Below are 20,181 nucleotides of genomic sequence, written 5' to 3' on the forward strand. Positions count from 1 at the left end.
AATGCCCTTTGACACTCCTTACTAGACAGAGAGTTTTTCTTAGGAATGTTTTACTCTATTATTTCAGTATACAGCATAATTAATTCCATCAAGTTTTCTAAATCAGTCCAGCCTCAGAGCTCCCTAGATACAGTATTAAAGACAAGATTATAAAAAGTAGATAAGGATCTCAGTTAGAAGCATAAGCACACTTCAAACTGTGGTTTCAAAACCTAGATTATTTTAAGGGTGGTCAACTACACACTAAACAAGTGTTCTCAAGTAAAATACTCTCTACCAGATAAAAATTGAGTCCTTTAATCCAATTTAAAGTTCTATCTTACAAAACAGGTTTCCTCCTGATCTAGTTAGAGGCTGTCAAGACAATACTACCTGGAGGATTAAAATCACCATTTTTCAGCAGGTAAGCATTTACACAGGCTACAATTAGAAGTCAATACAAAAATTTAAAAGTTCATATCTTTAACATATCCTTTTTTAGAGTGATAGATTAAATAATCTCATTTTATATCAACCAAGTTTTACAGTTTGCAGTTATGCAAGTACTGCTGGGCTACATTTATTAGTCCTGCTACGACGACAGACACCTACAGGCAAGTTCTCAGCAGAAAGAGCCTAGCTGGTTAAACAGAGGGTCTAGGGTAAACATCACATAAGACTGTCTATCAGTGGCTGTAGTCAACTCCTGGCTCTTTCACAAAGTCAAATCCTGGACTAAATAAAACTGTGCCTAAATTGTGCCATCATCCACAATGTCAAAAACCTATTTGTATGCAATCATAGACTCTTTCCAGACATTGGTTTATTTTCCTCTTTTCAAAGTACCCTGGAAGACCAGACAGCATCTGTTTATATATAAGCTAGATAAACAGCAGCTACAGAAGATGTCATATTGCCCATGCCCACAAAAAGGAGTTAGCACATTAAAGGCACATCAGAGAGGAAAAAATATTTTAACACTAGAACTAGTCTAACTTGTTTTAGCAAAATGCTATGTGTAATGCAATGCTTGCCACTCCTTTAACAGCAAGCAGAAACGTACTGTGAACACGACCCAAAACAAAGTTAAAGACTGACTTACCTCTAAAAGTCCATAACATTAGAAATTACTTGCACTCAGACCTGTATCTACTCTATAGGAAGTGAATGGATCACTAGTACATGTCACCACCTGAAAGAAACGCAAGACTGCTTGCATTATTGCACTAGTTTCACATATCTTGGATAACCAAGGTCAGCTTCTATATTTTCCCAGTTTTACCACCTCTGGAACTAACCTGAGGAAGATCACAGTGTAGTTTGCAATCACAGTCATAGGTAATGTCAACAAGTGCAGTGTATCAATACAGTGTTTGATGTGCTGCAATTCTCAAGTCAGGTGAAATACAGTATCCTAAACCATTCCCTGGCAACAGTGAAGAAATTTTTGTTTTCTCCTCATCTGAGCTACTATTGTTTTGTTTACACACCCTATTACTCAGCACCACAAAAGGAGGTTTTGCAGGGCCTGAGGCACTAACCAAATCTGAGGATGAGACTTATGACACCCCACTGCTTAGATACAAGACTGACTGCACTGTCCTGAACACAGAATGGTTTGGGTTGGAAGGGACCTTAAAGACCACCTAGTTCCAACCCCCCTGCCATGGGCAGGGACACCTTCCACTAGATCAGGTTGCACAAAGCCCCGTCCAACCTGGCCTTGAACACTGCCAGGGAGGGGGCAGCCACAGCTTCTCTGGGCAACGAGTTAGTGTCTCACCACCCTCACAGTCTTTCTTCTGTCTAATCTAAATTCAGTTTAAAACTGTTGATCTCTTGTCCTATCCCTACACTCCCCGATAAAGAGTCTCTCCTCATCTTTCCTGTAGGCCCCCTATAAGTACTGGAAGGTCTCTACAAGGTCTCCCCAGAGCCTTTTCCTCTCCAGGCTGAACAACCCCAACTCTCTCAGCCTGTCCTTACAGGTTAAGTGCTCCAGCCCCCTGATCATCTTTGTGGCCTCCTCTGGACCCACTTGAGCAGGTCCATGCCCTTCTTATGTTGGGGGCCCCAGAGCTGGACACAGAACTGTGGGTGGGGTCTCATGAGAGTGGAGTAGAGGGGGAGAATCAGCTCCCACAACCTACCGGCCACAGTTCTCTTGATGCAGCCCAGGATACTGAAAAAAACAGAACCTCTTTAACAGACTACTGTTGAAAAGACCCCATCAGCTCTCATTGTTACAGATTGCCATGGATTTGTTATTGATTTAAGTGGATGATTTTGGACCTTATGATGAGAAATAATCAAGATTAAATAATCGAATAGAATTTTATAAGAATATTAGTTTTATAAAATTCAGAGAATAATTGCATATTGTTTTAAGTAACTACGGAACACTATGAAACCATGTAACCAGCTATGCTGCTATGAGCTCATCTGTAAAAATCTCAGACCAAGACCGCATGGGCCACATAGTTCAATAATTATTAATCTTGAAATAATACTATTGTTTTGCATGTCAAAAGGTACAAGATTAATAGAAATTAGAGAAAATGAACTGTAACAACCCGCCTATGTCTGCCAAGTTACGAAGAAACTTGGGAAAAGGTAATCCCGACAGGGGGAGGTCACGACCACAGACCCATGGACTCTTATTACACCACAGACTCATTTCAGGACTTCTGTGCACATAACCAGAAAGAGGCACGGATACAAAAATTATTTACAGGAATTATCATGTTTATGTATGAGCACTTGATTAATATTATTGTATTCTATATAATCATCATGTTATACGAATTAGGTGTGCGTCGTTGGTGAGACAATTCCCCTACGCACCCAGCGCTGCTAATAGAGGAGTGTCTGCTATCTACATCACATTGGTGTTGATAAGTTCTCTATATCATTTTTGGTAACATAATGAATTTTCAGTAAATGGAAACATAAACAACTTATGGTTCTGCTTACTTCATACTTTTTCCCAAAGTGAAATTAACTGAATTTTCAACAGCTCTATAGTAACAGTTTTGCTGAAAACCACACAGCTCCTTGTGTGAAGACTATCAGAGTTCAATGTTATTTTTCAGAGATACAGTGAAACACACCTAGATATGCTGAAGATCATTTAGACCTTATCTTATGCTCCCAGCGTGAACTCATCTATTAGGCAGTATTGGTCTACATTTTGTCTGACTGTAGCAAGAACTGCTGTTTTAAGAGCCTGTTCAAAGGGTCATTATCCAGAATATTTGCGCGATATCAGGGAGAGTTCTGTTTGCTGCAAACTTTTCTAGAAATCACTGGTCACAACAACCAAAGATCTGAATCTCAGAACTGGAATGTTTGGTTGATCTCACACAAATGGAATCTCACAGACCTGTCCAGTACAAAGTATGCACTCAAAAGGGGTGTCAGTTTTACCAGTGTTCTTAAGGAGTCAGGCAATAAAATCTTATTAATGTGAGAACAGCCTCTGGCTACTCATGTAAGACAGCCCTTGCAGCAGCTCAGGGAGTTGCAGGAAACTGGCCCATTACACAGCAAGTACTGGACATCAAGTAAAACCTTGGCATTGGTTCAGAATAGCAGCAGTTGAAGGAAACAGAATTGTTCTACAACACAGGCATATACTATTCTATCAGTGCCTATTTGGGTCACATAAGATAGCTGCTTTTGTTCAAGCCATAGGTTTACTTCTTGGCATTGGCTGCTTAGGACTAGCAATATTGTCAAAACACACTGTTGACTCCATCATGCAGAGGCAAGAGACCCAATTTCCATTTTCCTAAGAGGGAAAGTATACAGAGTCGTGCTTAGGTCACCAACGTGCATATTCTAAGCAGCAAGAAATATAAAATAGAGTTTTCAGACCAATCATATAATTTTGAACATGCTAATCCCTGGGTAAGCACACAACAGCTAAAACTGATCACTTATTAGGGAGACAAGCACCTGTCTAATCAAATGATTCTTGAAAGACTGGGCAAACTAGAGTTCTGGTAGTGTATCAGGAGAATATAAGTAGGTTTAAAAGTTTTCAAGAGTTGAATACCTCTCTCCATACTTGAATGGCTTTTCTTAAGGAAAGAAAAAAAGTCAGTCACAAATCCAAACTCTTACTGCTAGAAAATCCTGATATCCTAGTGTTTATTTATATCCTGTCCTTCTATACACTTTAGCAGAACTTGAGCCAAATAGAAGGTTTTGGGTTTTTAAAGCAAGATTTGATATATCTGACAGCCATATACCGGCACTCAAATCAAAAGCCAAAGTTGTTCTGCTGTCAGTCACCAGTAGGAAGAGCAACCCACAAGCAGACATCCAGATGTGCTTACAACTACAGGTTGCGCAAGCTTTGCAAAACACAAGACTAATGCCCTATTTCTTCCATCACTGTAGCACTGAAATCCTCAACAATATGCTATACTCATTCATGCACTATGAGTCTCAGCAATGCAGTCTTGCACTAGTCAGACTTTATTTAGAATCACTCTTCATTAATCTTGTCTCCTGTCTTACTGAGACGGGATTCAAGTGAATTCTGAAATTTTTCACCTGTACCTCTGAAGTTCCCTTGAAAAGAGATCAGATTTGGAGCTCTGAAGACAAGAGAGTTTCTTTCACTGAAATGTAACTGTAGTATGCACACTTTAAAATCATACTTCACATCTTTTAATATTGGCATCTACTCTAGGAGAGCCAATATATTCAGTAATTCTTTGTACTGATATTCAACTAAGTGTGCAATCTTTATGCTCAGTGATTGTTAAAATGCATCACTGGGTGCTGGCCTACCAAACCAAAGCTTTCCAGAGACAGAAAGTGATCTGTAACAACAGTAAATAGGAACTTTCTTCCCCATATAGTTATGAAAATTTATTATCAGAAAATGTAGAAACCCTACTCCAGTCACTGACTTCATTTAACTTTGTTAGAAGTCAAGGAAGTAAGTCACAAGTAAGAATTAAGCAGAAGCTTACAGTTCAAAATTGTTGTCTTTAATAAACAGGTAGATTAGATATTAAAACAGTAAATAATTGCTTTCTGTCATGTCTTTTTGGAGCACATTGGTTAATCCCTAGATCTTTTAATATTGTATCTCTTAGGCATGAAAAACATGTTAAAGACATAATTTGAGAGCAGTGTTTGCTGTTTTTCTTCTGTGGAAGTGATAACCCATCTTAACACATATACAAAAGAATGGAGTAAGCAAAGTGAAATTCTAAGCAAGATGTAGTGAGAAACTGAATCACAAGCACCATATCACATTCTTGTTACTGTTATAAACGTACCAATTCTAACAGACACTTGAAGCTTACTTCAAAACAGATATTCTCATTTGATTACAGTTTGGTACAGTTTACAACATTAGAGGCTGCATCTGAACTGTCAGTAAACAAAACTGCATAGATCTTATTCATTTCAACACATTCTCAGAGTTTGAGCTCTTACCACCAAGACATGCTAACACTCAGCTGTTTTTCATTTAAGTTTTACTACTGGTCACTCTCCCTATCAATATGTATTTTCTGAAGAGGCAATGAGAAATAATGCTGTCATAAACATCTTGCTCTGATCAGACAGCTGATGTTAATTGGTACAATATGGATCAATGATGCATTAAGTAGTTTGATGAAGTCTCATACTCCCAAACAATTATTTCAAATGAAAGCCAGCTGTGTTGAGCAAACACAGAATCCAGCTGTGACAAGCAATTTAGCTTTAAGAGGTAAAGGCAGTGAACTGAGCCTACTGCCAAAAGTCTCAAGCAAATAAGCATTTGTCACTGGTTTTATGGACAGTTAAGAACCACTGTTTTATCATCTTCCAATGCAAAGCCCCCCAGATCTGCTGAAGTCTATACTGACTAGTGAGGCCACCCACAGCTGGAAAGCTTTCACTGCTGGTTTAAAACATGCTGCTCTACAAGACTATTCCACCCGCTAAGTGGCTGCAGTCCAGATTGGGAAAGCTCATCAAGAGAAGTCAGATCTAACCTCTGGATCCTTACTCTACACACACTCCTTATATTTTTGGCAATTATCACATTGCCAGAGCATATTTTGTTTCCCCTTTGTGTACTTTTAATAACAAACCATTACTTGCTACAGTGACATGATGTGTCAGTAAACTTACTGTATACCATACTGGGGAGAAGGAAATAAATGGTACTAACTAAACTTTTGAATGGAGGAGCCAACTAATGCTTCATTCTTCAATCTCAGTATCATGAAACACTGCAAAGAAAGTGCCTGATTTGAGGCTATAACAGGAGTTTGCTTTGCTAAAGTTCATGACACTTTACCTACTGTAAATTTCAAACTGCTCTGCCACATTTGTTTACCTCACTTTGTAGTCACATCTACACACATGCTCTACAACAAGAAGTCATGTTAATTGCATTTAATACAGGACAACTAGACTACAACAGTCTACACACACAGAAGAACATGCTGTAAAGGGAGACTTCACTTGCAAGTACATATTTAAAAAAAAAAATCTGTAGTGGTAGTTTCTGACTATCAAGAATAATGCAATAAACTGTCAGCCTTACAAGTACTACATTCTTTAAGTATCTCCCTTAAAGATCACTACCTTTCAAAGCAATCTCCTTCCTTCAAAAGAAGGAAACACTTCGTCTATCCTGAAGAAAGAGGCACTCTTGAAAGAATTAAATAAGCAGTAAGATCTTGACTCTGTAGTGAACAGGGGAATTGATATAACTGCTGCTCAGGAAATCCCAGCCATGTAATCAGTTGTCTATGTTTGCTTTTAAGCAACAGTTCCCACCAGTCAGACTGTTTCCATATTTGATTTCACTATTAAAAAAACACCACCTGACAGCAACTGTCTGCCTCTAAAGAGCGTAAGACAAAAGCAAAGTTAGCATATCCAGAGTTTAGCAGGTGGTTGCTTTAATTTCAACTTACTCTATGGCTAGGATCTCTCAGCAGGACTAACACATCTTTCCACAGATCATTTGAGGACAATTAGTACCATCTTCATGCTCGTAACCCAATATAAATTCTCATCTGTCAGCTATTATAAACTAAATATTGTAACAAAAAAGTATTAGCCTCATACACCAGCACACATACTCTGTCCCCAAGACATCACCTAAACACATGGCCAGGAACTGAAAACTACACTGTGCCAATTCTAACACACGTAAGTTTCCTGCCAACAGTCAGAGCAGAAGCTCAGTTTCCTCAGCACAGTCTTTTTCTCCTATGCTAGTTATTACCACTATGACCTCAACCCTCAAACTGCTTTTCAAATTCAGAAAGCCAAAAAGCTGGGTTCAAGCTGTATTTCAGAAAAAACAAAACATGCCCCAAAACGTATTTCCCCCCACACCACAAGTTTAGAAACACTCTTATGGTAAATCAGCCCTTGATCTCTCTCAGCGCCACCTTTAGGCTTCAAAATTCAATGAACAGCAGCATCCATCAAGCAACACTCACCTCTACTTCCACAGACTGCATTGCTAAATCACATGGTGGTTTTAGTGCTTTCGGTCTTGTTGCATACCAGTAGGTCGTGAGAGCTGCGAAAGCACCGAAGCCCATCAGCGTATTTGTTGGAAGAGTGCGCACATACTGTCTGACGTCCCCAAGTTCTGGCATTCGTAGGTGTCTAAACAACTCATGTGCTTGCATTGTAGTTCAGTGTGGCTATCCTGATGCTGGAATCTGTTAATATGAAAGAAAGTTACACACAAAGATTTTTAATCCCCTTGCCATTCACTGTTGTTGTGATAGAGGGATGTATACTTTGCCCTTCTGACTTCCCGCTATCAAAAGAATTTGATCTGCCACTACGCAGGCAATACCTTTAGAGTTCTGTACTGCAATTAAGTAAGCAAGCAATTACCGGTTCATACTTCAGAACAGGTAGGGCTGAGAGGAGGCTATTTCTTCAGGGTTTTAATATTGCTTTTAACAGACACTGCATTTTAACAAAACTTCTGACCTAGTTTTTTGAAGGACAGCATTTCACAAATGCAAAATAGTTATTTTATAAAACTGTTTAAACAGTAGGTAACAAACAGGAAAGTCTGGGTGATGAAGGGCAAGGCTGTAAAATGTTAACTTGCCTTCATTAAGGTAACAGAGAGCATCCTAATCCTATAGTAGCATAGCAGGAGCAGGATTTTTCATCTCTTAAATCCAGTAAACTCTTCCGCTTTCTACTTTCATTCCAATCACACACAGAAAGCTCACTACAGCAAGCTGCCTTCAAAGCTGGTATCCTTCCACAGCTCCTCTACACTACCAAGCTTCCTATTTCACCCAGCACCATGTCAGCGATTCACCTCTGATCATGAGGCAGACTAAAGCAATATCTAAGGAGGCCCAAGGCAGCAGCACACAGCAATATAATCAAGCACAGGAAGCACACTTGATTTGTCACGTTCACACAGAAGGAAGAGCCGAAAGGGGCTGCTCCCTGCCAGCACTCGCCGTCATGGATATTCATTCCACAGCAAGAACCAGCCATGGAAAAAAGGGATTGCAGTCAGCTCAGCTGGTGCTCTCCTCCACAGCCAAGGTCTTCCAGGACGTTTGTCACATGCCAGACCCACCAGCTCCTGCCCACTAGGTGAGAGGTAAGCGGCAGGCAGCCCGCCTGCCCAGGGCCAATGGCAACCCGCACCCAGTCAGTCACCCCACCGCCCACCAGCTGAAGGGCGCCTGCCCACCCTGCCCGCCCTGCCCACCCACCCTGCCTGCTGGCTGGCAGCAGCACTCACAGGCGCCTGTCACCAGCTCAGCCTTCTGCCACCCAGGGACGGCTGACAGTGGCCGCTGGTGGGGTCAGGTCGGGGGAAGCAAAGCTTTCCTGCTTGCTTGAAGGGACGAAATGTACTTGCTCAGATAATTTAAGTCCGGCCATTTCCTATGGACAATGAAATTAAACAAAGGACCTAAAGAATGTCAAAATATGTGTTTAAATAACTAGAACACACTGTGTAACAACAGGCCACTGCAGGATGGCAGCACAGGAGACACTGAAATCCAAACGGGCAGAATGATATGCTTATTAGTTTCAAGACCAACTATACTAGGCTAAAATTTCACATTTCTACAGGAAAGTCTCTAATTTACAGTCTGCCGCTGAAATCTTTACTGCTGCAGTTAGTTACTCAACCAGGCAACCAGAAGAGTTGTCCAGTTCACAGAAAGTCTAACCAGTATTTGGACAAGGATTTGCTAGAGAGCAAAAAAGCCACAAAAATAGTTCAAAGGGCCTATGGTTTCACAATGTTAGCAGAAGGACAGGCTGAAGTAAGGTCATGGATGGGGACAGTGTCAGGACGGAATCAAGTTCCATCTCTGGAAAGGTCCCAGATCCATGGAGCGCTTCCCAGCCTGTAGGCACTGCCCTCTCCCCCACACTATTCCTTTACTGCATAGCCTCAGGGTACAGGGCCACATCACCTAGATATACAGTGCAGGGCCACTACAGAAATGCTTTTTGATTATTTGCACTGTGATACACAGAAGACTATACTCAAAATACACAACACATCAAGTGGTAGTAATGGAAGGTAGAGAACTGAAACAAGGAATCTCTTAGTCAATTACTGACTCAATAGTTAGGATTAGCATGCTGTTGCTTTTTATGCATCAAATCATGCTCATTAGCATTGCAGGCATAAGAACTACCTCTTAATTTTTAATATATGTAGATGAACAGTAAGAATAAAAAGTCATTCCAACAAGAAAGTCTTGGCTTACAAGTTCATATGTATTTTGTGTATATCATAGACACCATGTTATGAAACTAGAAAAAAAGGGGGGCTAGAGTGTAAGAGCTAAGAACAAGCTTAGCTCTTTCCTCCTCAAGCCCCACAGTAAGCACCTCTGACCTTTAAAACAAGATACATGCTTTCCTCTCTGCATTAGTCATTATGTGTTCTGCACACACTATATGATTTAGGAATGCAATTAGAGTTACTCTTTCAAAAGGCTGGGGTGCCATTACAGCTAATAAGAACTGAAATAAACATGGTAATTTAATTCACGTAAGAGTCCCACTGTAGTCAAGGAGCTGCTATGATTTGAGCCTAGGTGAAAAGAAAGATGCACACCACTACTTTTCACTTCCTTGACCAATTGTTTGTAGAGCAGCCTGTAACATGAAACCTTTCTTGAGCAGTTATAACACAAGTTATCAGTTACGTGATGATACATTTATTGCTTGCGTTTATTTTGAAGAATGACTTTATTATACCTTCTGCCTCATTAGCACAAAACCCAATATTATACAGTTTTCTGCAAGACTAAGCAATTCCTAGCTTTAACACTACCTGCTAAGTCATACCAACTCTTGTTTTCTGTATTTAAGACAAAGCCAGATGCAACAGGGAGAATAAATTCACATTAACATACACATCCAAATATGTCTCATCAAGAAAGGGTGCTTCAATGCCCCCCAGTCTTCTTAGATCCATCTCTGTATTTATCATGCTCCAATCACATCAGACATCCAGGGTCTTTATCATGACCAAAGAGGGCAGTTTAGAGTCTTCAGACTGAGACACAAAGATCTTCCCAATGGAGCCAGGATTTGACTTTTCCTCAAGGAAGGACCCAGCTAAATCTGCTTACTCAAGACAAGCAAAAGCCATGTTCTCTTGACAAACTCAGGTCCTGGAATTGCTTCTCACCCAGACAGGATCCAGACCGCAAGGAATGGACTCAAACTCTGCCACAGCGCAGGACTTCTTCCTCAATACAACCAGTAGACCTTGGTTTGTTTGTAGGTTTAGAAACACTACTAGACAAATACGGAAAAGTGGTTTTATTAACTGGTCAAAACTGCTTTAGAGAGAACTACCTGTCCTTGCTACCTCAACAGACAGAAACAGTAGTTCCCAAAACCCAGCCCATGAAAGCATCCCTCTGAACTCATGCTATCAATTCAGTTAAAGAGTTCTGTATGTTCAGACAAAGCCAGCTCTCCCTGCTCACACACACACGCACATCCCACAGCACCCAAGATTCATTCTTTACAGCGGAGCCAGTATCTCAAGGCAATGACCCAAGTTGGCAGGACTCCTCCGTTCTTTGCTGCTCCTGCTCCTACTCTCAGCATACAATGGGCTATTTACAGCAGGCAGCAGTCTGCCTATTGTCTATCCATAGCAGACATCATTCGAGTGCAACAGGAGAGAACAGGAGAGCAGCCGTCAGCTTCTGTATTGCAAAGAAAACAAGCCCAAGAAACAATGGCCTCTCTTCCTCTCTATCCTAATATTGAGACAAACAGCACACTAGAACTGCAGTGGCCTGCCATGAAGGCAGGTCCACCACATGGTCTAAAAGTGACTGTGTTATTTCTATAGCCTCTTGCAGGCATGAGAAACCTACAAGACAAGTTGCCTATCTCTTATTATGAGCAATATGCACTAAGATGTCTTCACTATGATATGCTGGAACAGGGGATCAGCCACCCATATACTTCTGAGTTATCCTGACAGATACTTAACACTGCAGTTTGTTGTTTTTTACTGTTACAGATTACACTGCACAGCTCCCACAGATCTCTGTTTTACTTGTCTTTCTCCACTCATCCCTTGAAAGAGCAAGTGCAGAATCATGTTCTAGCTCCTTTACTGAGTATAAAAGAGGATGCAACAAATAGCTTTGGCTATTAACAAGATAAATCCTTTTGTCTGAATAAAATACATAATCCTAATCTCAGAGTGCATTTGCAATCAGCTTAAATTTGAGTCAGTCCAACCTGTCCCAGATACATGCTCCCACAACCCTCTTCACACTGGCCAGGGACTCATCTAGTTTTGCAGCCAGGTTAGGGAGGTGACCTGGAGAACATCCTTTTCCTGGGTTAGTTCTGGTGCTAGCCTTCAGTTAGATCAACTCTTGTCTGGATGACCAGATAGCCATTAGCTCCCAGAAGTAAAAAAGACAGCACAGATGGGTAAAGGGATGGACTGTTGTAGTACCACACCTTAAGCATGCAATTCCAAACACTGCATTCAAGTCCTTCCAGGATTTTCTCCCCCTGCCCTGGCAGTCAAGGCAGTAAACTTCACTGAGGTCTTGCAACCACCCGTGACAGAGCCAAACTGTAACCAGCAAGAAAACCACAATCACCCTCAAGATACAGCAAAGGAGCATAGGTAATTGAGACCTGAAGGAGGATCCTCACTTTAATCCTTGTATAACATGAATACAACAGCAAGATCTCTCCTATGGTACAGCCTGGCATGTCATGTATGACGTGACAGTCTCTCCTTAGCTACAAAGGACTTTCCTGAAGAAATCAGATACTGTTGAACTAATCCACTACTTTGCCCTCCTCTTCCACGCACCCCTCACCCAATTAAAAAACTAAATCTCTCATTTTACCCAGAATCACCTAGATGGCCCAACCAGGCTTCAGAGCTATAAGCTCTCCTTTTAAAGCACTGACAGATTCACGTGCCTGCAACAGTAAAGAGGGAGGAACTAAAAAGCTGTTAGTGAGAAACCCATGCCATGCAGAGAGAAACCAGCAGATCCTTAATATTTAACCCCCACCTCCAATCCCCTTCAGCATCCCCCTGGTCTGGCTCTGAGCAACCACAGGGCATCATACAGTGGTTCAGGTTGCCTCTTCTGTTCAGTTTCTCTTTCTACATGTGGGATAAGGCAGGACCAGAGGGAAGCAGCCTACAAGCTGGATTCAGTCTCATCAGTTGCCCATGGTGATTTACTTCATAAGCTGCAACTGAAGTTAAGATGCTTGCTGCAACCTTGAAAGAAAACTACATCCAACACTGATGTGTTGAGGCTCTGCTCCCCATCTGCAAGGAAAGTCACAGCCCTGTCTTCAGATGTTTGGCTGCAATTCTCTTGAAATCGAATGGAACAACAGCTGGATTCTTGCCTCTTAATCGTGTCCAACAAGTAATCTGAGTGCACACCAGTGAGGTCACTGGAGTCTATTCAAGTTCAGGAACTGAGCCACATGACAAGAACCTGCTCAATGCCTTTTGTGCAATTACAGTCTTCCAGCAGCACTTGGTAACCCTGTATATTAAGGAAAACCAATACCTCCCACTATAACCTTCGAGACAGTGATCAATTTAAGTTTCCTCTGATCCATGCCTATACACACACAAGTCACTATAACAGTCTTACTGGGTTTTCATCTTCAAAGACCACAAAAGATGCTTATAAATATCTATTCTGCAGCCTAAATTACTGTCCATTAGAATCGCATCCCTACAACTCTGATTTGCAAGTACATCATGGCACTACTCTGTTAATTTAACCTCAGTCCAAATACAGTTTAGATGAAAGTCATCCTACAGAAGCAAATTGCTATAAACCAGCAGCCTTCTTGTGGCATTAAACAGCTTGAGTAGATCATACCAATTTATACATTCTGTTCCTCCCAGGAAAAAGGCTACTATTCAGAAAATCCAGCATGCTTCAAGCACTCACCTGTGGATCTGCAAGGATAAGTTTCCTACTCATACTTCTATCACCTCAAGTCTAGCAGAAGGCAACCTGGGTCAGGCACACTAAGCCACATTGTATCACACTATATAAAACATCCTTCTGAATGCAAACATTAAAAAAAGGCATTACCCTTAATGCTATGAGACTGGGCAGATGGGCAGATCAGTAAGCACTTACAAGAAGCAATTGGTTCACTGAGTGACCTCCCAACAGCAGCATCACAAGACAGATTATGACAAACCAAGCAACCTCTTGACCTCGGGTATTACAGTATCCCTGTATTTCCTCAGTCAGTGATAGTATGCATTTTCTTCTAGCTTTCCTAGAAAACTAATCCATCCTCACCAGGCTATTAATGTGGCCCAGCTCCAGAGGCCAAGTTTCTGAAACAAGGCACATGTAGTATCAAACTAAAAAGCTTAAGAGTTCTGGGATTAAGAACAATAATTCATACAAGAAATCAAAGTCCTTTTCTGCAGAGGACATCATGCACTTCTGCTATAAGCCTTAAACAGTTCAACTACAAAAACCTTTTCTCCTCTAAATCTCTTTAACACCATGCAAGCTGGTTTCAGTTAGTTTTGGACAAACTACCAGTACTACTAAGATTCAAATCCTAACCAAAAAGCAGTAGTTTACTATTCTATTTTACAATCTGCAAATTAGTAACTCCCAACATGAAAGGCAGCAAGAGAGAGCAGAAGCCTTGTGTTATCAAGTGTCCTTGTTTCAGGAGTCAGGCAAGATCTGCAGAAATGCAAGCCCCTCCATCTGCAGCCAGGGTTCAGCCTACTGCCTGTAAAGGTCAATGCTGTACAGCAGTGCTTCCTTGAGCCACACGACATTGTAAACTCCCACGCAAAACCATTTACCCGTGTACAAGCCATCTCCCCTCTTATTTGTGAGGATTTCTACAGACTTACCACTGGTCATATTTAACATATCTGAACTTGTAATTTAGCACAGCAGGGAGGTAGGATGTGACAGGCAGTATATTCATCAGACTACCAGAAGCCCAATTTATCAAGCAATCTATCTCCTTGGGCCAGAATCTCTCCTTCTCTGTTGCACATTGAAAAAATGTGCCATTAGCCTTTTTGAGTCTATCCATTTCAACTGTATTACCAAGATTTAGAAAAACAAACCACAAAAACCTACCACTATCTTCTACTGCTCACCTCAGTTAAAGTGTTGTTTTCTTGGAGGGGAAGAGAGAGCAAACGTTTGCTCTTCCCCACTGGAGATCAACACACCCAAGACAGGGAAGGTATAACCCGTCTCCATCTCCTCCAAAACATCTCATGTGGTATTCATTTCTAGTGGAGGTAGAAGAGTCAGCTGCAGAGGCATTACTCAAGAAACAGAAGAGTTGACAAAATAACCATTTCGAAGTTGTCTTTCTTTCCATTTTGAATTACTGGTTTTGTTTTTCCATGTACACCAACCTTTTACCTGCCCTTGAAGCAAAAAGGCTACTTGGGGTTTTGCTTCTCAAGGACTGAAGATTTACTTCCAACCTGGTTTGTAGTTATAAAGCACCATCTACCAAATTTAGAAGTTGCCTTTGAAATTCATTATAATCATGCAGTCCTCAGAATAAACTAAGGCCATTTGCTCAAGACCTTCAACTGAGTACACTCCATGCCACAGCTAGTTGTAATTAAAAGCTCTAGATTTTCCCCATCAGCCCTTCTCAGACATTTTCATACTCCAATACAAGCAAGCTAGATATCCCTCCACTTCAAGGAATCAGGCAATAACAGTATGGTTCCACAAGGAAATTTGTATTTCAGTTTTTGCATTGTTAATACTGCTCTTGTTGCAAGAGAAAAAGATATTTTTCAGTAAATGCAATGCTTTCTTACACTCAGAATTTATTGATCCAAGAAATCTGATCTAAATCTCTTAAACTGAGAAATCTCAGCTTGTAAATTTGAGAGCATGTTCCAAAGCAGAGAGGCAAATACAAACACTCCTGAGCAGGTTCAGGGGACTGCATGGTTCCCTGTGAAGAAACGTGGATTAAAACAAAACACCACATGGAATAGCTCTGTGTTCCACCAACAGAACCATGGGGCTTGATAGCAGTTTCTTTAGATGTCACTCTTTCCTACCGCAGGACCTGACCATCATACCTCAGACTCTAAACCCGAGCGAGGCATTTGTTTAGGTGGGTTACTAGTTCCAAGAGGATGCCTAGAATACCCCAGACAACTCAGACACCAGTCCTTTAGAAATTCAGAAGGCTTCAAGTGTTGCAATTCCTGTTCAACAGGAACGAGAAATGTATGCATACTAGAACAAAAGCACCGTGTAACCAGGCTAAATCCCTGAGCTGTGGCACTGCAAGTCCTACCTAACAGCAGAGGAGGCCTGCAAAGTCAAAGTCACTCAACCTTCCATTTTAGGCCAGTTTGCCTCACACGACATTTCCATACACACTCTCAACTGCTTAAGAGAAAAAACAATCTGCCTCAAGTACGTGCCGCATTCACACCCGTAAGAACAACCTACTTGAAGACAAGATCCAGAAACTAAACACTAAACCCCTCCGGTTAAGAGGCAGCACTCCGCTTCCCAGCCTGCTACCTGCTGCCGGGCTGAGCGGCCGGGCAGCGCGGGGCCGCCAGCCCCCTGCGGCCCCGGTTGTTTACCCGAGCCAGGCCGGGCCGGGCCGGGGGAGAGGACAGCGCTAGGGCCGGAACAATGCCCTGCCAGCCGGAGCTGCCGCAGCGCCGGGGAAGGCCGGAGACAGCCGGCTGCGCTTTCCTGAAGGCTTTTGTGCGAGGGGAAGCTAAGCCGGCTCCGGGGAACGCTGACCCCACCGCGGGGCGGAAGGGAAAGCCCCGCAGCCCCAGAAAAGACAGCGGAGGGGATCGGCAGCGGGACCGCCCCGCCGGCACCCGCCGCCCCTCACCGCCGGCCGCCCGGCCCCGCAGGTGACAGCGGCCGGGCAGTCCGGGCGAAGGGCCGGGCGGCGGCGGGGCAGGCCCCGGCGGAGCCAGCCAGCCCGCCTCAGCGGCGGCCGGGCAGACTGCGGCCCTGACAGCCCCTGGCCCCGCGCCGCCGGCAGCGCCTCCCGGCCTCACCCCGCGTCCCCGAGCGCCGGCGGCAGCACCCCCGAGCCCCGCTCACCTCCCGGCAGCGGCAACAACGACCACGTCTGTGCGCGGCTTCTCCCGGCGCCGCCCTATTTAAGCCGAGCACGGCGGGAGCGGCGTGTGCGTGTGCCGAGCCCGCCTCCGCCGCCGCCTCCTCCGCCTCCTCCGCCCTCCCGCCCGGCGGGCGCTGGGGCCACGGCCCGGCCCGGCCGCTCGCCCGAGGGCCGCCCGCGGCCACCCCCTGCCGCCGGGGGCGTCATCGTCCGGGTGCCGGGGGCTGGCGGGCAGCGGGTGCCGCGGTGGTTCATAGCCAAGCCCGGTGAGGGCGGCGGGAAGGCCGCTACGCGCGGGCCCGCATCGCGGGGGGAAGCGCCGGGAGCGCAGGCACGGCCGCGTGCGGCGCTTTACACGCGACAAGGCCGAGATGACAGCTCGCGAAAGGCACCTGCACGCGTATAGGTGGGCTAAAAGGACGCGTGTGCCAGTATGGAAGCACGGGAAGAGGACGGTGACCTTGTTGCAATCCCGAGGGTCATATGCTGGCTGCCGCGACGCTTTGTTTGTGAGGGGGCAGCGGGCTCGAGGTGCGTCCCGGCAGAGCAGAGGCAGCCGGGGCCGTGCCCGCGACCTCTGGCAGTCCCTGCACGGGCTTGAGCCGTAGGCTCACCAGTCCCTTCGGCCTGCAGATCATCAGCCCGCATCGCACAGCCCCGCTGCGTTGCACACTCTGCATCGCCATGCTTTTCCTGTGTTTTGTGGGTATTACTGGGGTTATTTTAAGTGTGTACGTGAGTTATGACTGTACACATTCATATATATAAAAAATTATTTTGTAAATTATTGGAAGTACTTTAATTTTACATAAAGGCAACCACTGTTTCCTGATGCTTCCGTTTATACTGGAGTATACCAGGCTGAGGGCTTCCTGCAAAACAGGGTTTTTAACAACGGAATGAACCTGTATTCACTTTTGAGCACAGAGGAGTAGGGCACTGGGAAGCAGCTGATAGTCCCCACTTAACCGCACTTGTGTTCACACTGTGAGGGGCTTAGAAATGCAAAACAAATTCCTTTCTCAGGAAAGGAATTGGAAGCACATAATCGAGGAGCACATCTGACTGACTGGAGCTGCTAATGGGCATGGAATCCATAGCACCACTAAAGCTCATCCGAATAAAGCCCCAAAGCACGGGCAGCAGTGAACATCAGCTGCTCTGCCACCCTTGGGCTCTGCTGGTTTGTTCCACGCTTCATGCTCATGTAGACACAGCCAGACTCTCCTGCATTACATCCAGGATTTCGGATGAAAGAATCAAGTGATGTAGAAACACACCGTCTCGGGCACTGGCGACTTCATGTTGTGTCCCGAATGCATACAGGTTCCATCTGCCAACCACCAAAGCTCATTATGATTTTATCTACTATGCTAATTAATCCTTCATCATCACATCTTTCTCCACATCTGCATTTCTAAAGGCCATAAAACACGTTTCAGCCCTCTCTCAGAGAGACTTCAGTGAAATTATTTTCTCTTGTCTCTCACTGGAAAGAGGGTCTAAAAAGTATTTATCTCTCTCCCTCTCTCTCATACATACACTTTCAGAAATCCTGTCATCAACATGAAGCTGTAAAAGTCCCAGCTACACAGTATTTAAAATGCACATCTCACTAATGCCAGGTATCACCTCCCTACTCGACACCAGATTATACATCCAGGGACTACATTACTCTCCAAAATTGGCTTTTTTCTAGCTGATCAGAAAAGAGGGGGACCCAGTCTCAACCAAACTTATGTGGAAAAACATACATAGGCAACAGGGAAATAGGAGCTGTACATAAACAAAATCTACAGTGACAATATTGGACTGTTTTATGCAGGGGAGCTAAGGAACCTTGGGCTCCCCTGAATCAGTGCGGGCTAGGACCCTTTAGCAACTACATACACATTTTTAACTATATTTGAGATGTCACCAACTCTTTTTATCGGTGTACAGGGCATACAGGCTCTAAACTCATTTCACTAGGGAAATCCACACTCATCAAGTACATCAGATAAACCAAATAAGTAAATAAAGAGATCCAAAAAAAGATTCTGTCTTTCTTGTTTAAAGGGAATCCCCTGTATTCCAGTCTATGCCCGTTGCTTCTTGTCTTTTCACTGGGTATCATTGAGAAGGATCTGCCTCCATCTTCTTTCACCACAAAACAAGTATTTATACACACCAAGATCCCCCCCACTCCCAAGCTTTGCCTTCCTGAGACTGAACAACCCCAGCTTGCTCAGCCTCCCCTCCTATGACAAAAGCTCCAGTCTCTTTACCCTATTCATGGCCCTTCACTGGACTCTCCAGCATGTCCTTGTCTCTTTTGTACTGGAAAGCACAAATTGGACACAGAACTCCAGGTGTGGCCTCACCCGTGCTGAGTAGAAGGAAAGGATCATCTCTGCTTGACTTCCTGCACATGAGGATGGACCACTGTTGAGCTTGGAGAAGGTGATCCTTGAAAAATCAACCAGCTTCCTTGGACCCCCCTTCTCTCCACAGCCATTATGTTAACAGGGCAATTATCCTGTAAATAAATAGAAACCCAAACCAGAGGATTTCCATTTCAGCAATTTATGGGTATCATAGAATTTTCAGCACCAGCATTTGCTTTTCCCAATAATATTGATATTGTTCTTATATACATGTATTGACTATCATTGACAATGTAAATTAAGCATCTGCCAGCAAAAAAAACCAAAAACAAAACAACAAACAAACCACAACTTAGCTGTGTTCTTTTTTAGTTTGATTTACAGGGCATGCACATCACTAATGAATCAGGTTATCCCAAGCGTACCATTTGAGAGCCATTCCAAGTGTATCATTTTTATACAAAACAGACTGTCTAGCCTTCTACCATACTGTATCTGCATCTGCTAACACTTGCGTGGAATCTCAAGAGAAGAAAAACAAAGAAAAGTTATGTAAATAAGCACTTCAAATGTCTAGCATATATCGCAATTAAAAAACATGAGCTACTGGGTCCACAGAGCAGACATAGTGACTTATGTCTTGTCAACCCTCTTCATAGTGGGAAATGGAATAATTTTTGGTTTTCATTCATAACTGTTTCATATAGTTGAGAAAGGGAATCTAAATCCTGATAGGAGATGCCAGAGAGCAGGAAGGAGGAGTGGGGTCACTTCATAGCAGGGAGTGAGCAAGAAGCAGCGGGTGACTCCAACAGAGGTGATGCCCTTCCCCGAGGGCACTCACGTAGGTGACACCAACCGGTTCTGCCAACAGCCCTTGGCAAATCGAGATAATAAGTCAGGGCTGGGGTCCACACAAAGACCCAGTGAGGAGCAACAGCAGGAGCCAGCACCAGGACTGAAGATAAGGCTGGGACACATGTCTAGGTCTCATCCAGGAGACAGGGCTGGAGACAAGCTACCTGCAATGTCCCTCCAGGCTCCATCTGGGGAAAAACAAATCGGGAAGCTGGCAGAGTGAGGGACAGGGCTGGGAATGACATGGCCCAGGCCTGAGCTTAAGTGGAGCCCCTGGACCACTGGGCAGGGGTGTGGGTAGGGGTCCCAGGCAAGGTTGCTCAGGGCTATTAAGGTCTACAGG

General features: G+C 43.7%; 1 protein-coding gene across 3 annotated transcripts in view; it reads right to left on the minus strand.

The window, feature by feature from the left end:
• ACSL1 (acyl-CoA synthetase long chain family member 1) overlaps positions 1-16,708 on the minus strand; it is a 41,364-nt gene extending 24,656 nt beyond the window's left edge. Inside the window, exons 1-2 of one of the 3 annotated variants that reach the window (XM_074905818.1) lie at positions 16,596-16,708; positions 7,449-7,676 (exon numbers count right to left, since the gene is read on the minus strand). In XM_074905818.1, coding sequence (XP_074761919.1) covers positions 7,449-7,643 — 195 coding nt within the window. In that variant the 5' untranslated portion in view covers positions 7,644-7,676; positions 16,596-16,708. Of the gene's footprint in view, positions 1-7,448; positions 7,677-13,442; positions 13,544-14,638; positions 14,777-16,595 lie in introns of those variants that run through there. The other 2 variants (XM_074905819.1, XM_074905821.1) reach the window with 2 other exon arrangements.
• Positions 16,709-20,181: the final 3,473 nt, after the last annotated feature.

Source organism: Athene noctua, chromosome 4 (genome assembly GCF_965140245.1).
Source record: "Athene noctua chromosome 4, bAthNoc1.hap1.1, whole genome shotgun sequence".
Taxonomy (NCBI): Eukaryota; Metazoa; Chordata; class Aves; order Strigiformes; family Strigidae; genus Athene; species Athene noctua.